The sequence below is a fragment of the Neopelma chrysocephalum genome, unplaced genomic scaffold, assembly GCF_003984885.1.
Source record: "Neopelma chrysocephalum unplaced genomic scaffold, ASM398488v2 Primary Assembly neopelma1_44, whole genome shotgun sequence".
NCBI lineage: Eukaryota > Metazoa > Chordata > Aves > Passeriformes > Pipridae > Neopelma > Neopelma chrysocephalum.
The window spans coordinates 14,055,147-14,070,988 of NW_020897703.1; the positions used below are offsets into that span (position 1 = coordinate 14,055,147).

The window sequence follows — 15,842 nt, forward strand, 5'->3', positions numbered from 1 at the left end:
TCTATTTAAACTGTTAGCAAGACGTTATTGAATTAGGAGAAGCTAATATATCTTTAAAACGCTCCGAGCTGCTTGACCACCCCATTCCTGTCCGGTTAAAGGCATTTGTGGTCTCCGGCTGAGCCGCCGCGGGAACTGCGCGGATCCTGCGGCGCTGCGGGGACGCGGAGCCTTCCGATTCCGCTCGGGGCTTCGGGCCGATCGGATCCGGGCTCGGGCCGTGGCACCGCGGGAAATGCAAAGATGGGGAGCGTTTTCCAGGTCGGAAATGACATCCCGCGGGCCACGGCGCCGCGTGTGCCGCCAGGGCGGGTGCTGCGCTACCGCGCGTCGGCTGCGCTCCGGCCCCGCGCAGTGCGGAGTGGGTGCGTCTCTCGGGGTGGGTGAGCATCGCCCGCGGGGCTGCACTGCCGATCCGCCAAGGAACCTGCGCGTAGAGACGCGCACGGCCATCCGGCCAAGCCCGGCCGCTCCCGGTTCCCTCCGCTCTGCAGCGCTTTGCTGACCCCAGCAGCGGCCCGGGCTGAGCCCGGCGCGGGGCGAGCGCGGCGACAGTGGCACGGCCTCGCCGCCGACGGGATAGGCAGCTGGCTCGGCTGTCGGGACGGGGGCCGGGGCTGTCCCGGTCTGTCCGCATCCCTCTCCCGTCCCAGGAACTGTTCCCGGATTCCCCTCGGCCTGGAGTGACCCCCCGGCTGAGGGTCCCGCAGCCCATCGCGGCGGCCGCCGCCGCCTGACTCGGTCCGGTGGGGCGCAAGGGGACACGCTGCCCTGTCCGGGGCGCGTCGACCCCCTTACTCTGTATCGCCTCCCGGTTACGGCCACCGCCGTCCCGCCGCGGAGTGCGGAGCCTGGCCCAGGCCCCGCTCCCGGCTGCTCTACGAGACAGGGAGCACGACTGTCTCTTTTTCCAAACCATAATTTTACTGTCTCAAAGAAACTTTATAACTTATATACAAAGATTTGTGTGGTTTTTTCCATTTCCTCCCCCAGATACAAAGCAATAAGTTAACATTCTCAATATAAAACTAAACTTTGACATATAGAACACTAAACACAGCCGAGCTCAGTTTATCACATCTTCCGACTTTCACAAGTAAAATGTCAAGATCTCAGTACACAAAGCATCATGTTTTACAGCCACACGAAACAGAACAGAAATAATAATTAAAAAAGGCTAAATTTGTGCAACATGTTTACAGAACAATAATAATAATAATAATAATAATAATTAAGAATAAAATATGTACAGCGAGTAGCTCCTGCACGTCGGTTTGCGCATTTCGACTTTGGGTCGGCTTTGCGCGGGGAGGCCGCGCCGGGACTGTGCGGATGCGCTTGCCCACCCTCCCGGTGGGTCCCCCCCGTCGCCGCCGCCCTCGGGGCTCTCGTTCCGTCCTCCGCGCCTTGCTTCACCTCAGCAAAGCGCTCGGCAGCTGCTGCGATTCCACTTCAGAGTACCAAACAATGTGCATTTATTTCCTTTGTTAAATACGCGAGAAATGCAAATCATTCGGGCCAAACCTCTCCACACCAGCGAAGTATAAAAGTTATTGTCAAAGTTAGAATCGCATCCTTCCCTCGTGGTGATTTATTCGAGGAGGGGCGGGGGGAACGGGACGACGGACCGTCTGTGGTTTCGTTTAAATTGTGCGTCCGAGCAGTGCACTCAGCAAGCTGAGTTTGTTTCTAGCACTCTCATAGTGGTAATTAAATCAATAAATAAAACCCCTGTCTTCCCCTTTTAACAACAACAAAAAATATACAGATGGATAGTGAAAGGTACAGAAAATGTCGAGGGAAAGAAGCTCTGGTAAATTGTACAGCTTCCTTCCCCCTTGCAATTGAAGAGACCGTCAGATCGGGGTAGTAAATAAATGACCTACATTTCAACAGACACAGACAGACAGACAGGACAGAGGAGAGGGCTTTCCCCCCCCCCAAAACATCTTTTTCTGATTGTCCCACAAAGCCGCGGCCGGCGCTCGCTCTGCTCCCAGGCTGTTGTGCGGTGCTCGGGGCCGCTCCGTCAGCTGTCAGCGGTGGGAACCGGCCCGCATCACATCTGTGCTCTCCTGCACCGAGCTACCGTGCAGCGTCCTAATGGCTGGATGGGCAAGAGACCTCCTGTTTGTTTGTTTGCTTGGGTTTCTTTTGTATTTTTTTCCTCTCTCTCTCTCTTCCCCCCTCTTTTAGATTTTTTCCCCTTTCCTTTTATTTTACTTAATTATTTTTTTTCCGTGATAATTTTATTTCTTTTTGGGACGGATGGTGCTTGCATTAGGGGAAAACGTATTTATAATCACATCAGTTGCGGCTGCTGCATAGCTTCTTGGTGGGCCGAAGGATACCACGACGTGTAGCTGGGGATATAGGTGCCCGGGGTCCCCGACGAGGCCTTACCGGAGGCGGAGGTGGTATTCCACACTGGGGGCACGGGTGGCGAGCTGCCCGAGAGAGCCCTGCCGTTGGTCAAGGCGCTGCTCTCCAGGGTGGCCCCTCCTTGCTTCATCAGCTTCTTGAATTTGGAACGCTTGTTCTGAAACCAAATCTTCACCTGCGAACGGGAACGGGGCAGTGCTCAGCATCCCTCGGTACGGTCCAGCATTCCCCCATCCCTCCGGGATCCGACGGATCCCCGCAACCAGCGGCCCCCCAGCTTCTCTCCCTTATTCCCCCCGTGGCTGCTGTGTTATTTTGTGATGGCAAACCACCCAATAAGACACCCCCGCCAACCCCAGCGGGCCCCGCGGGGGCCTCCGCGCACCGGGTGCGCCTCCGCGGCGGGACAGGCGTCGCGCCGGGCCCCGTTGCCCGCGGCTGTGACCCGTCTGCATTACGCGTGGGGTCTCCCACGCCGGCTGTGGGGACAGGGAGGGGACACGGGAGAAGGCCCGGCTTAGTCGGCGCTGTACCTGGGTCTGGGTGAGTCCCAGAGATGCTGCGAGCTCTGCTCTTTCAGGGAGAGCCAGGTACTGAGTCTGCTGGAACCTCCTGTTCAAAGCCTGTAGCTGCAAACTGGAGTAAATAGTCCTGGGTTTGCGGATTTTTTTCCCTTTCCCATTAAAGCGAACTTCCCCTCCTTCTACCACAGTGCTTTTCTCCGATTCGGCCCCTATGAACAACAAACGATGCAGAATAAATAATAATAATAGCAGCAATAGCAATAATAGCAGTAACAGTAATAGCAGCAGCAGCAACAATAACAGCAACAACATCAACAATAACAATAATGAGAAGGAAGAAAAGTGAAGCTCGAGTAACGCTAACAAAGGCTCCGGGCGATTATGGCAGCCCAGGCTTCTTCCCAGAGAAAGTTTGCTATTTTTACAGGCTGCAGTTTAGGTTTAATTACCCTTAATTGCATACATTGTTTATAGCACTACGCAATAAATAATTACGAAGACTAATACGTGCACATCTGGGTTGGTTTCTTTTCCAGCCAGGCATTGTGTACTCTGTGTATTGGTCCCCTGTGATCCTCAGCTTCTCTTGACTAATATTTTGTAATTTAATTTATTTTTTCCCCCATAGATTTTTTTTTTTTAATACAAGCACCCTTCCTCCCTCCTTGCTTTCCCTCCCCCCTTCCCCTCTCCCCAAAGCCGAGTGCACCTACCTGTCTCCTCTAACCGGGTCTGAGTCAGGCTGGAGCTGTTGGGGTAGGACTGCACTGAACTGATGTAGGGGTTGGTCGAGTGGCTGCTGACCGAGTTCACATAGGGGTAGCCCAGCGGTCGGGAGAAGGACGAAGCTGTGCTGTACGAGCTGTCAGGCTGAGAGTGGCCCGCGGAGTGTAAACAGTGCATGGAATAGTGTCCGTGGGACATGGGAGAAGGAGACATTTGCTGGCTGGGCGGCCCAAACTCCATAAAGACAGCCTTCCCTGAGACGGGGCTATTTAGACTCTCTGGCATGGTGGTCATGGTCATTTCTTGTCGCTTGGTCTGTGTGTGTGTTCTCTCTTCAGCTTGCCTTTTTGGGGTCTGTTGTGTTTCTCAGGACAGGAAAGAACCCAATTTAAGCGGAACAGGGTTTTTCACTTTCCATTCATAAGAAAATGGAGTTTGTCTCTTTGAAAAGTCTAAGCATGATGCTGTAGATCTACACAAACTCGCCTAAAAGCTTTGACTCAGCCAAGTCTATGAATATTCATGAACGGCGGAGCTGATTGGTCCGTCGTCTTGCATAATCGCTTTGGATTGGTCCCCGGCGCTCGGGGCTCGGCCGGACCGCGGTGAGCGCGGAGCGCGGGTCTGGCGGCGCGTCCCCGAGCGCGGCCGCCCGACGGCACCGAGACCCGCGCCCGCCCGGACCCGGGCAGCGAGCCGCCAGGGACCCGCTCCATCGCCGGCCGCCCGCTCCCGGCCGCCCGCTGCCGAGGGCGCAGATCCGGAGCTCGGCGGAAGGCAGCGCAACCCCCTCCGCCCTTCCCCGCCCCTCGCCGCTCAGGCGGCGCGGAGGGGCAGCGGACGCGCTCCGCCGGCGCCGCCGGGCTGCGGGGGTTCCGCCACTCCTGGCCCCTCTCCGGCGGGACCCGCGGACAAAGCGAGCGGCCCCCGCCCGCCCGGCCGGACACGCTCCGCGGGCGCTCAGGAGCTTCTCGGCCCCAGCCCGCGGGTCCCAGCGCCGCCCGCGCCTCCGGATCGCGCCGTCCGGCTCCTGTCGTTATTGTTTTAAAGGGACAAAACCCAATCTAACCAAACAAAATCGCCCTAAAAGGGGCCAACGGCGCGTTTGAGCTTAAAATGAAAACTTCCGCACGCGTGAGAGGTAAATGAGGTGGGACTTGGGAGATCCTCCCCAGAAAGCCCACGATGAATCCCAAATTACTTTGCTAGATAATTAGAAAGTGTTGATAATTATTTCTTTCATAATTCTGCGGTGTGACTGTAACAGGAAAATGATCTTGTGAAAGTTCACACGTGCAGATGTATTAGTTACTGATTCATTTGATTAAATGCTAGTCTCAAGTGCTCTGATCCACAGCTGAAGGCGGCCCCATTAGCATAACACTGATGTTTAATTTTCATACGCATAATTAGCCATATATTTAACACTAATAGCAACATGCAGCCTTCCAGCATTAAACAGCCTGGGATTTGATCTGGCCTGGGCTGAACTTTCCCGGTTACACCTAGGCTGTCTAGGGTGCGCAGTTATCACGGCACCACATCTATGTAATCAAGCACATTTTGGCAAAGGGAGAACACCAATAAAAGTGAACATTCAAAACAAATCGCGGCGTTGATGTCGTTAGAGGTATTAGCGCCGGCAGCGGGGCTGGGGCACCCCCGGCAGCGCCCGCACGGTGTTCAGACTCCTCCGGGCAGCGACGCTCCGTGAAGCAGTCGGCTCCTGACTGTGCAAAACTGGCACAACCGAGCCCCTCTGTTCCTGACTTCCCCCCCCCCTTTCATTGGTGGCTCTGTCGGTTTTAATGGTTCATCTCCTAATGCCTCTCTTACTTCCTCTTTCCCTCCATTTTTCTATTTAATGTTTTATTTTTTTGCTTTGCTCGCGATATGCAAAGTTCATTCTCACAAACTCTCCGAGGCTTGACGCGAAACGGGCAGTGGCGGTGTGTCCCCACACACACGGTGTCCCCTGGCAGCCGGCTCTGCCCCCCAGTCATGTAAGTGACGCCCCGAGGCGGGTTTGGGCGTTTGCCTGCGGAGGGGACGGGGCGCCCGGGCAGCTCCGGTACCTTTGCCGGCCTCAGCCCGACGGCTCCAGGGAAGGGAGGCTGCTCCGTGCCCGCAGGGTCTGCCGTCACCTCCTCCGGCCGGGCGGGCGCAGGCAGTCCCGAGGCGAACCACAACCCCGCTGGCCCCGCCAAAACCTCGCGGACCGGTCGGTGGGGCTCTGCTCACATCCATGCTCCGGAGCGGGGCCGCTGCCCCTCCGCGCATCGCCGGCCCCGGGCAGCGCGGCTTCAGCGGGCGCGGAGGGGCCGCGGGACGCCCTGATCCGCGATTGCCACATCGGGGCTCTCACCGTGCTGGCCCGGCAAGACTTCCTGCGTGACGGGTCTGTGCGAGGCGCTGGCTGTCCCCACACAGCCGACACATCTCCTTAGTCTTGTTCATAATTAGGATTACAAACGTGCGCCATCAATGCCTCCGCCTGGCCGCCACCGCTCTGCAGCCGACGGTAAATCCTGAAGTCCCCCCCGAGTTACCTGAGGGACTCTGGGGTGAACAGCGATTACCAGGAGTTGCCAGCAGTCCCCTTATGCGGGGCTGAAGGAGGTTCCCCCTCCCGGCTGCCCCGTTCCCGTCTCACCCCACGCCGCGGTAAGCGCAGGACAGGAGGCAGAGGGGCAGACGATGGTGAGAAGCTTGGCACCTGTGGTGCCATCCAGGTGCTCCGGGCTTGGCCAAAATCCACGGGAGGTGCCTCCGGAGTGCCTCCGGGATGTGCGGGACACAAGCTGCCCCCAGTGCCCCGCGGACGGGACAATGCTACGGAATGTAAGGGAACAAAATACATCCCCCTCCGGGCAGTGCCGAGGGTTGCTTGTGTTGTTTAATCTCTGTGTATTTGTAAACTTGGCTGCATCGCTTGTTTTGCAGGTTTTATGGCCTTTCATGCTCCTCTTGGGGAGGACAACGCTGAGCGGCTGCCCTGCGGCGTTAGCCATGTTCAGGGAGGGGGGGCACCGCTTTTTGAAAAGATGTTGTTGGAAACTATTAGAGCTGAGAGCTCGCTGTACTTGAGTGAAAGCAAACAGCCGTGTAAAGCTGTAAGGAAGAGGCTTACTTCTGCCCGGGAAGTCTGAGGGAGCTGGTGCTGAGCTGTACTGATTGCCTGAATGTGTAACCGGCCAGCCCTCAGCACAGGACCGCATCCCCCTGCAATGGGGAGCAAATTATTTGTACCAAACCGCACTGCTGCTGCCTTGGGCTCGGGGAACTTCTGGAAGTCATTTATCTCCAACACTATCCCGCATTTCATAGGACCAGGTACTGCTCTCATAGCCTCCAAGTTCCAATGCCAGACCCATCTGGCCTGACAGGGTGGTCAACAACTGCCTAAATTGCAAATCAAACCCTGCACCCCCGCAGGCCCAGCACAGGACCACAGAGAGCACGAGGTCGAGAGAGACCCGCATCTCCTCTGTTTCCATAAAATGCTTAAACTGCAGAGTGCCTTTCCCTTAACTAACGTAGGCACCGCAGAGCAGTGATTACCCCAAACCAGCTAATTCTTCAAGCAGGGCAATTATTGATCCCCAGAGAGGTGTGCTTCGCATCTCATTTTTAATCATTTTTTTGTGCTGTGTAAAAAGAGGCAAGAAGGGGGAGATTGCTGCTGGGAAGGATACAGGGAAGAGGCTGCTGCCTCTGCCTGACACCCTCATGAAACTTTTTTCCATCCTAGTAGAAGTTACAGCCTGGGAAACAGCACTGTGCTAATCGCAGTGAAGACAAATTGCCTCCACAGCTCAGCTATAAAGGGAAAATACTATGTTTCTCTGTCCTCTCAGCTGCACAAAGACTGTGTCATCTGATACCTGTTTGTCCCACATAGGATTTGGAAGAGAGAGGACCCGCTCTCTGTCCTTCGCTCCAAATAACCCAAACTTTTGCACTTGCAGACTGTGTATGACTGCTGCAAGGGTCACAAACAAGCCAAGAGACTTTTATTAAATACTCACCAGGTAACACACAGAAGGGACTATGTCCAGAGCCGACCCCTGAAGCTGCTTTTTCTGTCCCCTGCAGTGACTCACACAGCACCCATGCCCCAGAGAAATTACAGAAACCTCTTCTCTGTCCTGAGTGAAACTGGAAATCCCAGAAGTACAGCAAGACCCTCCACTTCTTGCTCCGTCTTTAGGTTTCTTCCACCAGTCTAGTGAGAATTTCTGCTCCTTCTGAGGTAATCACAATGGTATGTTCAAATTGTGCTGATCTGAAATGCACATTTAGCAGTTATTACGGGGCAAACACATCCACCATGCATGAAAACTCATCCGTTTGGGTTTTTTTGTCTGTCAGTGATGAGTTCCATGGCTTAAGAAATAACAAAAAATAAAATCAGGCACCTTTTATTGTCTACAGAAATTGCCGTCCATTTATCCTTCAGAATCTTAAATTCGGGGGATCCTTCCATTATTATTGGCTCTGCAGCAAGAAAAACAAAATGTATTCTAAAGTTAGTTACACTCCCGTGTGGATTGTGAAACAAGCAAGAAAAGGGGGGGGGATGTCCCAGCAGATAGCTCCCCGTCCACACAGGTCCTGTCCCCCCCTAGGCCGGCACTCTCTTGCCACACTGAAATGTGAACTAAAAAGGAAGATGAAATATCAAGGTAGGAAGTTGCCCATTCCCTTTTGTAAAAGCAGGGAATTTTAATCAAGCTTTAATTAAGACCCCGTGGATAATAACCAAAGCACCAACCACATTTATAAACAGCAGATAGTTTTAAATATTTGAATTTTTTAAACAGGCTTAAAATGTTCATTAAATCAGCAAAACAACAATTTTCTTATTTCCCTCTAATTGCCGTACCATTTAGCCACACAGTGAGAAAGAGGGTTTTTCCCCCAGCAGCTTTCCACGACTGGAAGTGAGCACCATCAGTCTGCGGGGCGAGGCTCTGGCTGGTTACCGCCGCCGCAGTCCCCAAACCCAACAGCAGCTCTGGCAGACAGCGAATGACTAAGTGCCACCAGGCTGCTCGGCTTCGGGGACATGATGAAATCCTTCTCACCCTCCTCAACCCAAGTGTGCTGGCAGAGTCTCTGCCTTGCCAAAAATATGTGTCAAGTATTAGTAAGATTTGTAAAAAACATTTCATTTTTTAAATCTTGCAATTTGAAAGCTGTTTCACCCACATGGTCCCTTAGTTATAATTTAAAAAAAATTATATTTTAGTCTGCTTCCTAAGGGGTCAGTGTCGCCAACATCCTCCTGCCTGCACAGCTATTTCTATATCCTAATAAAGAAATTTAACGGATCTGGGCTGCTCCGTGTGTGCTTTTTAACAGAAAACCATAGCAGAGAGTTACTAACCTATTGTGAACGCCATCCCCTCTTCCATTAACAAATCGCTGTCATTGGCTACAAAAGAAAATAAAAACGTGTTTATGGATCTTGGTTCTTTTTTTTTTTTTCTTCTAATAGGAAACGCAACCAGCACTTTGTTTAAACCTCCTTTTGGTTCGCAGGTACTGTGCACGCCGGGCCCTGCTATGAGGCCGGAGCACCCGCCAAAAGCGATGCCATCCCCCTGCCGCAGCGGGACCTCCCCGACGGCGGCTCCGTCCAGGCCGGGGGCTTTAATATCTCAGCAGACATTTTTCTTTGCCCCGTGACAAACTTCGCGGGCGTGCTTCGGGAGCGGGCGTGCTTCGGGACCGCGGGACACGGCGGCTGCCGCCCGCAGCGGGGCGGGGAAGGCGCTCCGCGGGGCTCTGCTGCCCCGACAACTCCGTTAACGAGCGATTTGTCCTCAAAAATACTCTCAGAAGTATGGGATGCCCTCCAGCTTCCCAGCGAGGAAAGCTCGCCCCCGGCAATCCCCCGCCCTCCTGAGCCGGCAGAGTGCGTGGGTGTGTGGGGGCTCTGCTCGCTTTACCGCCCTCCCTCTCCCCCTCCCGGAGCCCCCTCACCGCCGGCGGTGGAGCGGCGCGGGGGGAGGTGGGTCTGGCTGCGGGGGCCGCTTACCGTGGTGCCACACCTCGGGGTGCCCGTGGAAGTACGACCCGATGCCGTGGCCGACGAAAAAGGGGCAGACCTGGAAGCCACCTCGCCGCGCCACAGAGCTGCGGGGGCAAGAATGACACTGTGAGGGTGCGTGCCCCGACCACCTCCGCTAGACGGTCCCAGTCCTCGCCACCGCATTGCCACCGACACTGGGTCACCACTTCACACCCGCTACAAAAGACAGCAACCACTGGAGCGAGCACCGGTGAGCCATTGTTAGGTTTCACAATTAACACTCCTGGGTAGTAGAGGCTGGTAGCAGAGGCTGGTAGCTCCTGTCCCAGCCCTGCTGTCTAAGCAAGATGGCAGCGTGCCGTCTCCCTGTCTTATGGAGGGTAACATTTTCCACAAGCACACTGGGAACTAATTTTAACATGGAACAGCACAGGTAAAGTTGCCAAGTTGGGCAGCCAAGGGCCCAGCACACCACCAAACCTCAGCCTCTACCGAGTCCTCCTGAAGTGCAGATCCAGTGCTTGCACTGGGTTTCCTGGAGAGGAGGCTCTTGCTGCCAACAGAGAGAATTAAGAGCCCTACTGCTTCATTTTACAATACTACAAACATTCAGTATGAAAATGTATTGAAAGTCCAGCAAATATGTTCACACTAAATAACAATGTGTTTCTAATGAATTTATCTTACAGTATTTCAGTTCTGCCTGGGAGATCTGCCCTGTTCATCATAGCCTGCCTCAGGGAGGAGCATCTCTGTGAGCTGCCTGCAGGGCCATGGCTGGTCACTGATCCCTACCCAAGTTGAGAAAACAAATTCCTATCTCATTTCCTAGAAACTGGAGGTATATGGGGTATCCTCTGGCTGCTGGGCCCACCCCATGTCTACAGGCTTCACTCTCAGGCTCTGCCTCTACTCAAGCAGTGGTGGAAGGAATGATTTGAGGCAGCTTAGCCAGGAGGGCTGCCCACATACAAAACAGAAAAACGCAGAGATTTGGGAAGACCTGAAGATGGATTGGAAGTGACAAGGAAGCTACCCCTGGCCTTGCATATCATCCCCACACTGTTTCTAAAATCAAACAGGAGCAAGACAGGAAGGCACTTAGCCTGAAGAGATTTCACTTAGATGAAAAGCTTCATTTTTTTATTTTGAATCAAGGTAGGCATGAAGAACTTCAGGTTTGCCTATATTTACACCCTAACAAATGCTCTCTGAGAGTTTCACTACAGGTGGAAAAATGAAAAAGTTAAGAAACTGAAATAAAGGTGTAAGCTCTTACAGAAATTAAAGCATGTTAAACCCCACCGGGTAGCTCTTATTCAGGTGCAAAGTGGCCTCAGCTTGCTGTACAAAGTAATCCCTTTGCACACCAGGTTTCACAGACCCTGCAGTGCTGGTTCCAGTGCCCATGGGTCATAGTCCCAGAATTTAATGCCATTGCAATTGAGGAACATGCTGCTCCACTACAGCGAAATGGCAACGAGAGAGTAGAGCTGGGTCAATGGTTAATAATGCTGCAGTGTTCAGACCTTAGAGCATGTTTTACAGGGTTTGTATATTAGCTTTTACCTACCCATTGCTCTGATACAAAGACTCATCACATTTCTTCATTAACTTTGGAGAAGAATGGAAATTTCAGGTTTAGCAGCCCCCAAAGTCCAAAGTACTAGGCAAAGAGGGTTACCAATAAAGCTAGAAATTCGGGCTTCCTTTGTTTGTTTTCAAAGTTCAGGCTTTTACCTTATACATCATTTATGTTGGAAAAAAATCATGAAGGATTATGCAGCAAAAAGTCCTACTAGAGATGGAAAGTACTTTCTTCCCTGCCTTTCTATCACATCCCCCACATCTGGGTCAGAGACTTGGCCTGCTGGCTATGACAATGCCGAAGGTCAAGCAAGAAGTACAGGGAATGGCAACGAGTTAGAAAGCCAGATTCCTCAGAAACATACACAAAACGAATGGAAGATCTCCAGTGACCAAGAGCAATGCAAAATGATGATTCCCATACGGGTGAAGTGATTCTCTAAAGCGAGATGGGGAAAAGACATCCATGCAATGTGTGATAAAGTTTTATTTCACCTTCTCCTGCAAGTCTTGTTTCATAAACAGAAACAATTCCACTAACTATTCAGCTTTGCCGATGTCCTTATATAGCATCCCTGAAAGAACGCAGTCATTTTTTGAGATGTTTTGTATTATTAGAGGATTTTTTCTCCCAGCAAAATCCATCTTCTGTAGGAAGACAGAAAGCTTTTCTTTCTTCTGTGCAGTTATTTTTCTGAGTACCACGGCTACATACTCTCCACTGGGCAGGAGAAGCTCTTGCCCCAGCATTCAGCTGCTGTCAAGGAGGGTAGCAGCAGCAGCAGCAGCTGCATGCTGGGCAGCAGGCACATGAGCACCGGGCACACAGAAGGCAGTGTGAAGACAGTGTCCTGTCCTCATGCAGTGAAAGAAGTGGTTCTCATGCATTTCAGTGGTGAATTCTGCCACTTTCTTGCCAAACAGCTTGAAAACAATTCTGTTGGCATCAGTACTTCAGTGGTTACTGTCTGTGATCAAAACAGGGGATCCTGGAACTCATAGGGCTTTGACATCTGCACTGAGAGACATCCATGCCCCTCCTCCTTCCCTCTTAAAAATGTCTACACACAGAGCCTTGGTATTCTTTACATAAAATGTAACGTGGTCAATAAACCTGAAGTGTCACACAGAAAACTTGTGGAGGAAACAAGCTGCAGGTATGAAACTCAGCCGCTTTCAATCTGGTTTTAGTATGTGCATGTCTTTCAAAAGGACCTATGGGGAATTTCTCTCCATAGCTACTAGCTTTACTTTGGAGTATTTAAAAAATCCCAGTGAGCTCTTACCTGCTTGTGGAATTACAGTAAAAAGCCAAAGCTGCTAATCCAAACTACAACTTGCAAAGCTAACCCTGTAAATGTATACGTTGGCTGTAACTTTGAAACAGCACTGAACTGTTGGTCTTGGTTAGCCTCTCCGGTCTCCAGGATTCCCAGGCTGTGGAATCTGATTAAAATATCAGGATGACATGGAGTGGAGCATTTTTGCACACATTTGCCATTTGCTGCTGACAACATTTCAATATTTTGGTTGAGCCCTGTCCAGTTCAGGATCTATCAGGGGTGGCCGTTTAAGGTTGTATTCCAGTTTTCCTGAAAGACAACCTTATAAGATTGCAGCCCCAACTTCATCAGATGCTTCTTGTAGACAGCAGTCTATGCTTAGGCAGCTGGAGGAGCCCTGGTTGCAAACAGGAAAGCAACAAAGGCAGGAGGCAGAAGTTGGCATAGCTGAGCTGGGCTGCCTGGCATCTGCTGTGGGAAAAGATGTGCCAGTCCGCCACTTCCCCTCGTCCATGGGGTATGCATTTCCAGAGCAAAGGTTGGGGCAGCAGAGCCACACCACACAGACAGCATGAACAGAAAAAAAGAAGTTTCTTCAGAATAATCATTGTTAAAAATACCTATTGACAACATTTATCATCACAGACATTATTCTTTGAGCCATGTTGCATGCTTGGGCAGAGGTGAACTGGGCAGGATTAAAAGCTTAATCATTTGGTGAGCCCAGTACTTGATGTTATGTTTTGTTGCCATGTGTTCCAGCCCAGTGGCTGCGGAGTGAAGAGTGCCTGCAGTGCTGCTCTTCTTTTGCTTGTGGCAAAGCCAGGCAAAGCGTCTGGCACTGGGATGGATCAGCAGTGACCAAGCTGGTAAAGGAACATCACTAAGGGCCAGACTATCCACCTAAACACATTGCCAGAGCCTCTCCTGTGGTGGTATCGTGCTTCTGAGAGCAGAGACAGGAGAGACAGGTATCAGTTGCTGTCTGAGCATCCTCTTCCCATGTTGCCAGACAACAGCTAATTCTCTGAAAGGAGGGATAAGTGTGGAGACAGGCATTGCTATCCTGTTAGCAGCCTAACGGAAACTGCCACAAAGCACAAACAGGCAAGACCAACTCTACAAAGCTCTCCCCAGTACTCAAGCTTCCCCTGAAAGGAGCTCTTGGGTGATAAATCCCTGCTGTTAAGAAGCTGAAAAGCAGGCTGAAAGAATTTCCTTAGGTGGCTGCCCTGTGCAGATAGCCTCCAGAAGCATCTAAAGGAGCATTTTCTTTTCTTTTTACCAAATTTTGTCACTTTTTCCTCAAGGTAGGTCTAGTCTAGTATTCTTAGCACTCACTGAAGAAAAAAAAGTGACACAAATCCTATTTTCAGCACTGATAGCAACTGCTTCTCTGGGCTCTCTGATGGCACAATGGAAGAAAGAATTTGACTGATCAGACAAGATGGCACAGACTGCTTTGCTACCCAGGATGAGCATCCCAGTGAACTGATTCTCAGCCAGGAATGCTTCTCCCACAGAGCCAGCTTCTCTCCTCAGGGATGAAACTTTATGAAAACCAGTCCTGCAGAGCAGCATGACATGAATGGCTGAAGTTGCTAAACCAATCTGTCTTACAATTCTTGTCAGTGAACACACTTGAGAAACACATAACAGCCCTATGATAATTGTGTTCTTACGTAGGGATCTGATTTTTTTTTTTTAATTACAAGTAATCACGTTTTTCTTAGATATATTGTTAGCAGAATGGCCACTGAATGGCATATTTGCTTTTTAAAAAAAATGTACTGAAAGCAGCATCAGCCTAAACTATATTTACTAGTGATAAAAATATCTATTTTGAATAGTACCATAGTGTCTAATTTGAGAAATTATGAAATTCTACAGGAAAAATATTCAAGTGTTTTCTTCTTAAATAGTAATCCTAGACTGAGGGAATGCACAGGTTCAGGGATTCCCTATAATGACAATAAATGTTGAGGTATAATTAGTAATATTTTTGAAAGCCAACAATTGTTTTTTGAAAGAAAGGTACATTTTAGTTTCAAACTGGAACACAAATTACTGTATTTTTCTTACAATAGTGCTGAACTTTTATTTGAGGTTCTCTGTTTCTGAAAGCAGACATGATGGATTGAAATAAAAGATAATTTATTGCAATGCTTACTTTCAAGTGGAGAGAGAAGCAGTGTAATTGTAATTTACAGTAGCTGTCAAGGAAAATCTATCACAGATGACATTAAAATGACTTATTTTGCCTGAGCCACTTATTGTTTAAATGTGCATAATCTGATAGAAACAGATTTTTTTAAAATCTGCTTTATATTGTTCTAAATTAATATCAAAACATATACTTAGGAGTTAAACATTTTAAACCATTTATTAATACTTTCATCACTACTATTTTTTTGTAGGAGTTGGAAATTGGTTTATTTAACAAAATCATGTTTAAGTTTTTTAGCTCTCTACACTCATAACACTTTCATGGACCTAAACTCACTGTCTAAAAAGAGATTTCAAATTAGATTTATTTATATCTGAAACAGAAATGTCAGAAATGGTAGAAGAAAATGGACCATAGGGCCCAATTCCATTTCCACTGGAGCTGACCAACAGTTTTGACACCCCTTTCAATGGGAGTTAGCAAAGACCCAAATTTTAAGCAAAGTAACTTCCATGCAATCTTTTATTGCAACTTGTAGCCGATGGGAGAAGGAACTGCTATCAAGGAAATATTCAGTGTCAGCTATTGAGCTTCCATAACAAAGACTGTGTTTGAATACTGATTATTTGTGTGTAAGATGGATTCTGCATATCACTTGAGCACCTTTATAGAAATACTGATGAAAGAAACTTAGACACATTTCCATTCTGATGGACCTAAATGTTTTCAGTTTGTAGGTGTTTGTTCTCAGGTATTATATCTAACTCTTCTGAAACTTCAGATTTTGATGTATAAACGTATGTATTATATATTATATGTCTGTCTGCAAGCAAATGCTGAATGACAAATAATCTGAAACACACAGTTTCACCAAGTCAAGGTGATCTTTCAGTAGAGGCAGTGTTAAAGTAGTTCTAAGTAAATCAGCACATTTAAATTGTCAACATGGAAAAATCTTGAGAAATAAAGTTAATGACCTGCTATTTCATATATAGTTTTGAATAGTTACGAGCTTCGATTAATCTGCTTTTCAGAGGGGGCGCTGACTATATATTTACACTTTGCAAGCAAACTGACCTCCGCACCAACAGAGCAAAAATCCAATGTCACATTCAACTCTGTTCTTTTTATTTCTT

The 15,842-nt window shown here is 49.7% G+C and overlaps 2 protein-coding genes across 4 annotated transcripts in view; both read right to left on the reverse strand.

Annotated features, from left to right (window-relative positions):
* Window positions 1–903: 903 nt before the first annotated feature.
* DLX1 (distal-less homeobox 1) lies at window positions 904–6,803 on the reverse strand. 2 transcript variants are annotated; one of them, XM_027678563.1, is made up of 4 exons: window positions 3,620–6,803; window positions 2,916–3,115; window positions 2,404–2,557; window positions 904–2,107 (listed from the first exon to the last, which is right to left on the reverse strand). In XM_027678563.1, exons 1-4 carry the CDS (start codon window positions 3,930–3,932, stop codon window positions 2,037–2,039), a joined length of 738 nt encoding a protein of 245 aa, XP_027534364.1. In that variant the 5' UTR covers window positions 3,933–6,803; the 3' UTR covers window positions 904–2,036. The 2 variants fall into 2 exon arrangements, with proteins under 2 accessions (XP_027534364.1, XP_027534363.1); XM_027678562.1 differs by having other exon boundaries at window positions 904–2,557.
* A 907-nt stretch (window positions 6,804–7,710) lies between these two features.
* Window positions 7,711–15,842, reverse strand: part of METAP1D (methionyl aminopeptidase type 1D, mitochondrial) — a 45,228-nt gene continuing 37,096 nt past the window's right edge. For both annotated transcript variants that reach the window (XM_027678559.1, XM_027678561.1), the window contains exons 7-10: window positions 9,676–9,773; window positions 9,022–9,069; window positions 8,051–8,129; window positions 7,711–7,917 (exon numbers count right to left, since the gene is read on the reverse strand). In XM_027678559.1, the coding sequence (XP_027534360.1) occupies window positions 7,839–7,917; window positions 8,051–8,129; window positions 9,022–9,069; window positions 9,676–9,773 (304 nt within the window). In that variant the 3' untranslated portion in view covers window positions 7,711–7,838. The remainder of the gene's footprint in view (window positions 7,918–8,050; window positions 8,130–9,021; window positions 9,070–9,675; window positions 9,774–15,842) is intronic.

Coding starts and splice junctions, on each gene's coding strand:
- DLX1 (XM_027678562.1), bottom strand. CDS start 3,932: ATGACCATGACCACCATGCCAGAGAGTCTAAATAGCCCCGTCTCAGGG. Junction 3,116..3,619: donor GACCCGGTTAGAGGAGACAG/GTAGGTGCACTC, acceptor TGTTGTTCATAG/GGGCCGAATCGGAGAAAAGC. Junction 2,558..2,915: donor TGGGACTCACCCAGACCCAG/GTACAGCGCCGA, acceptor TCCCGTTCGCAG/GTGAAGATTTGGTTTCAGAA.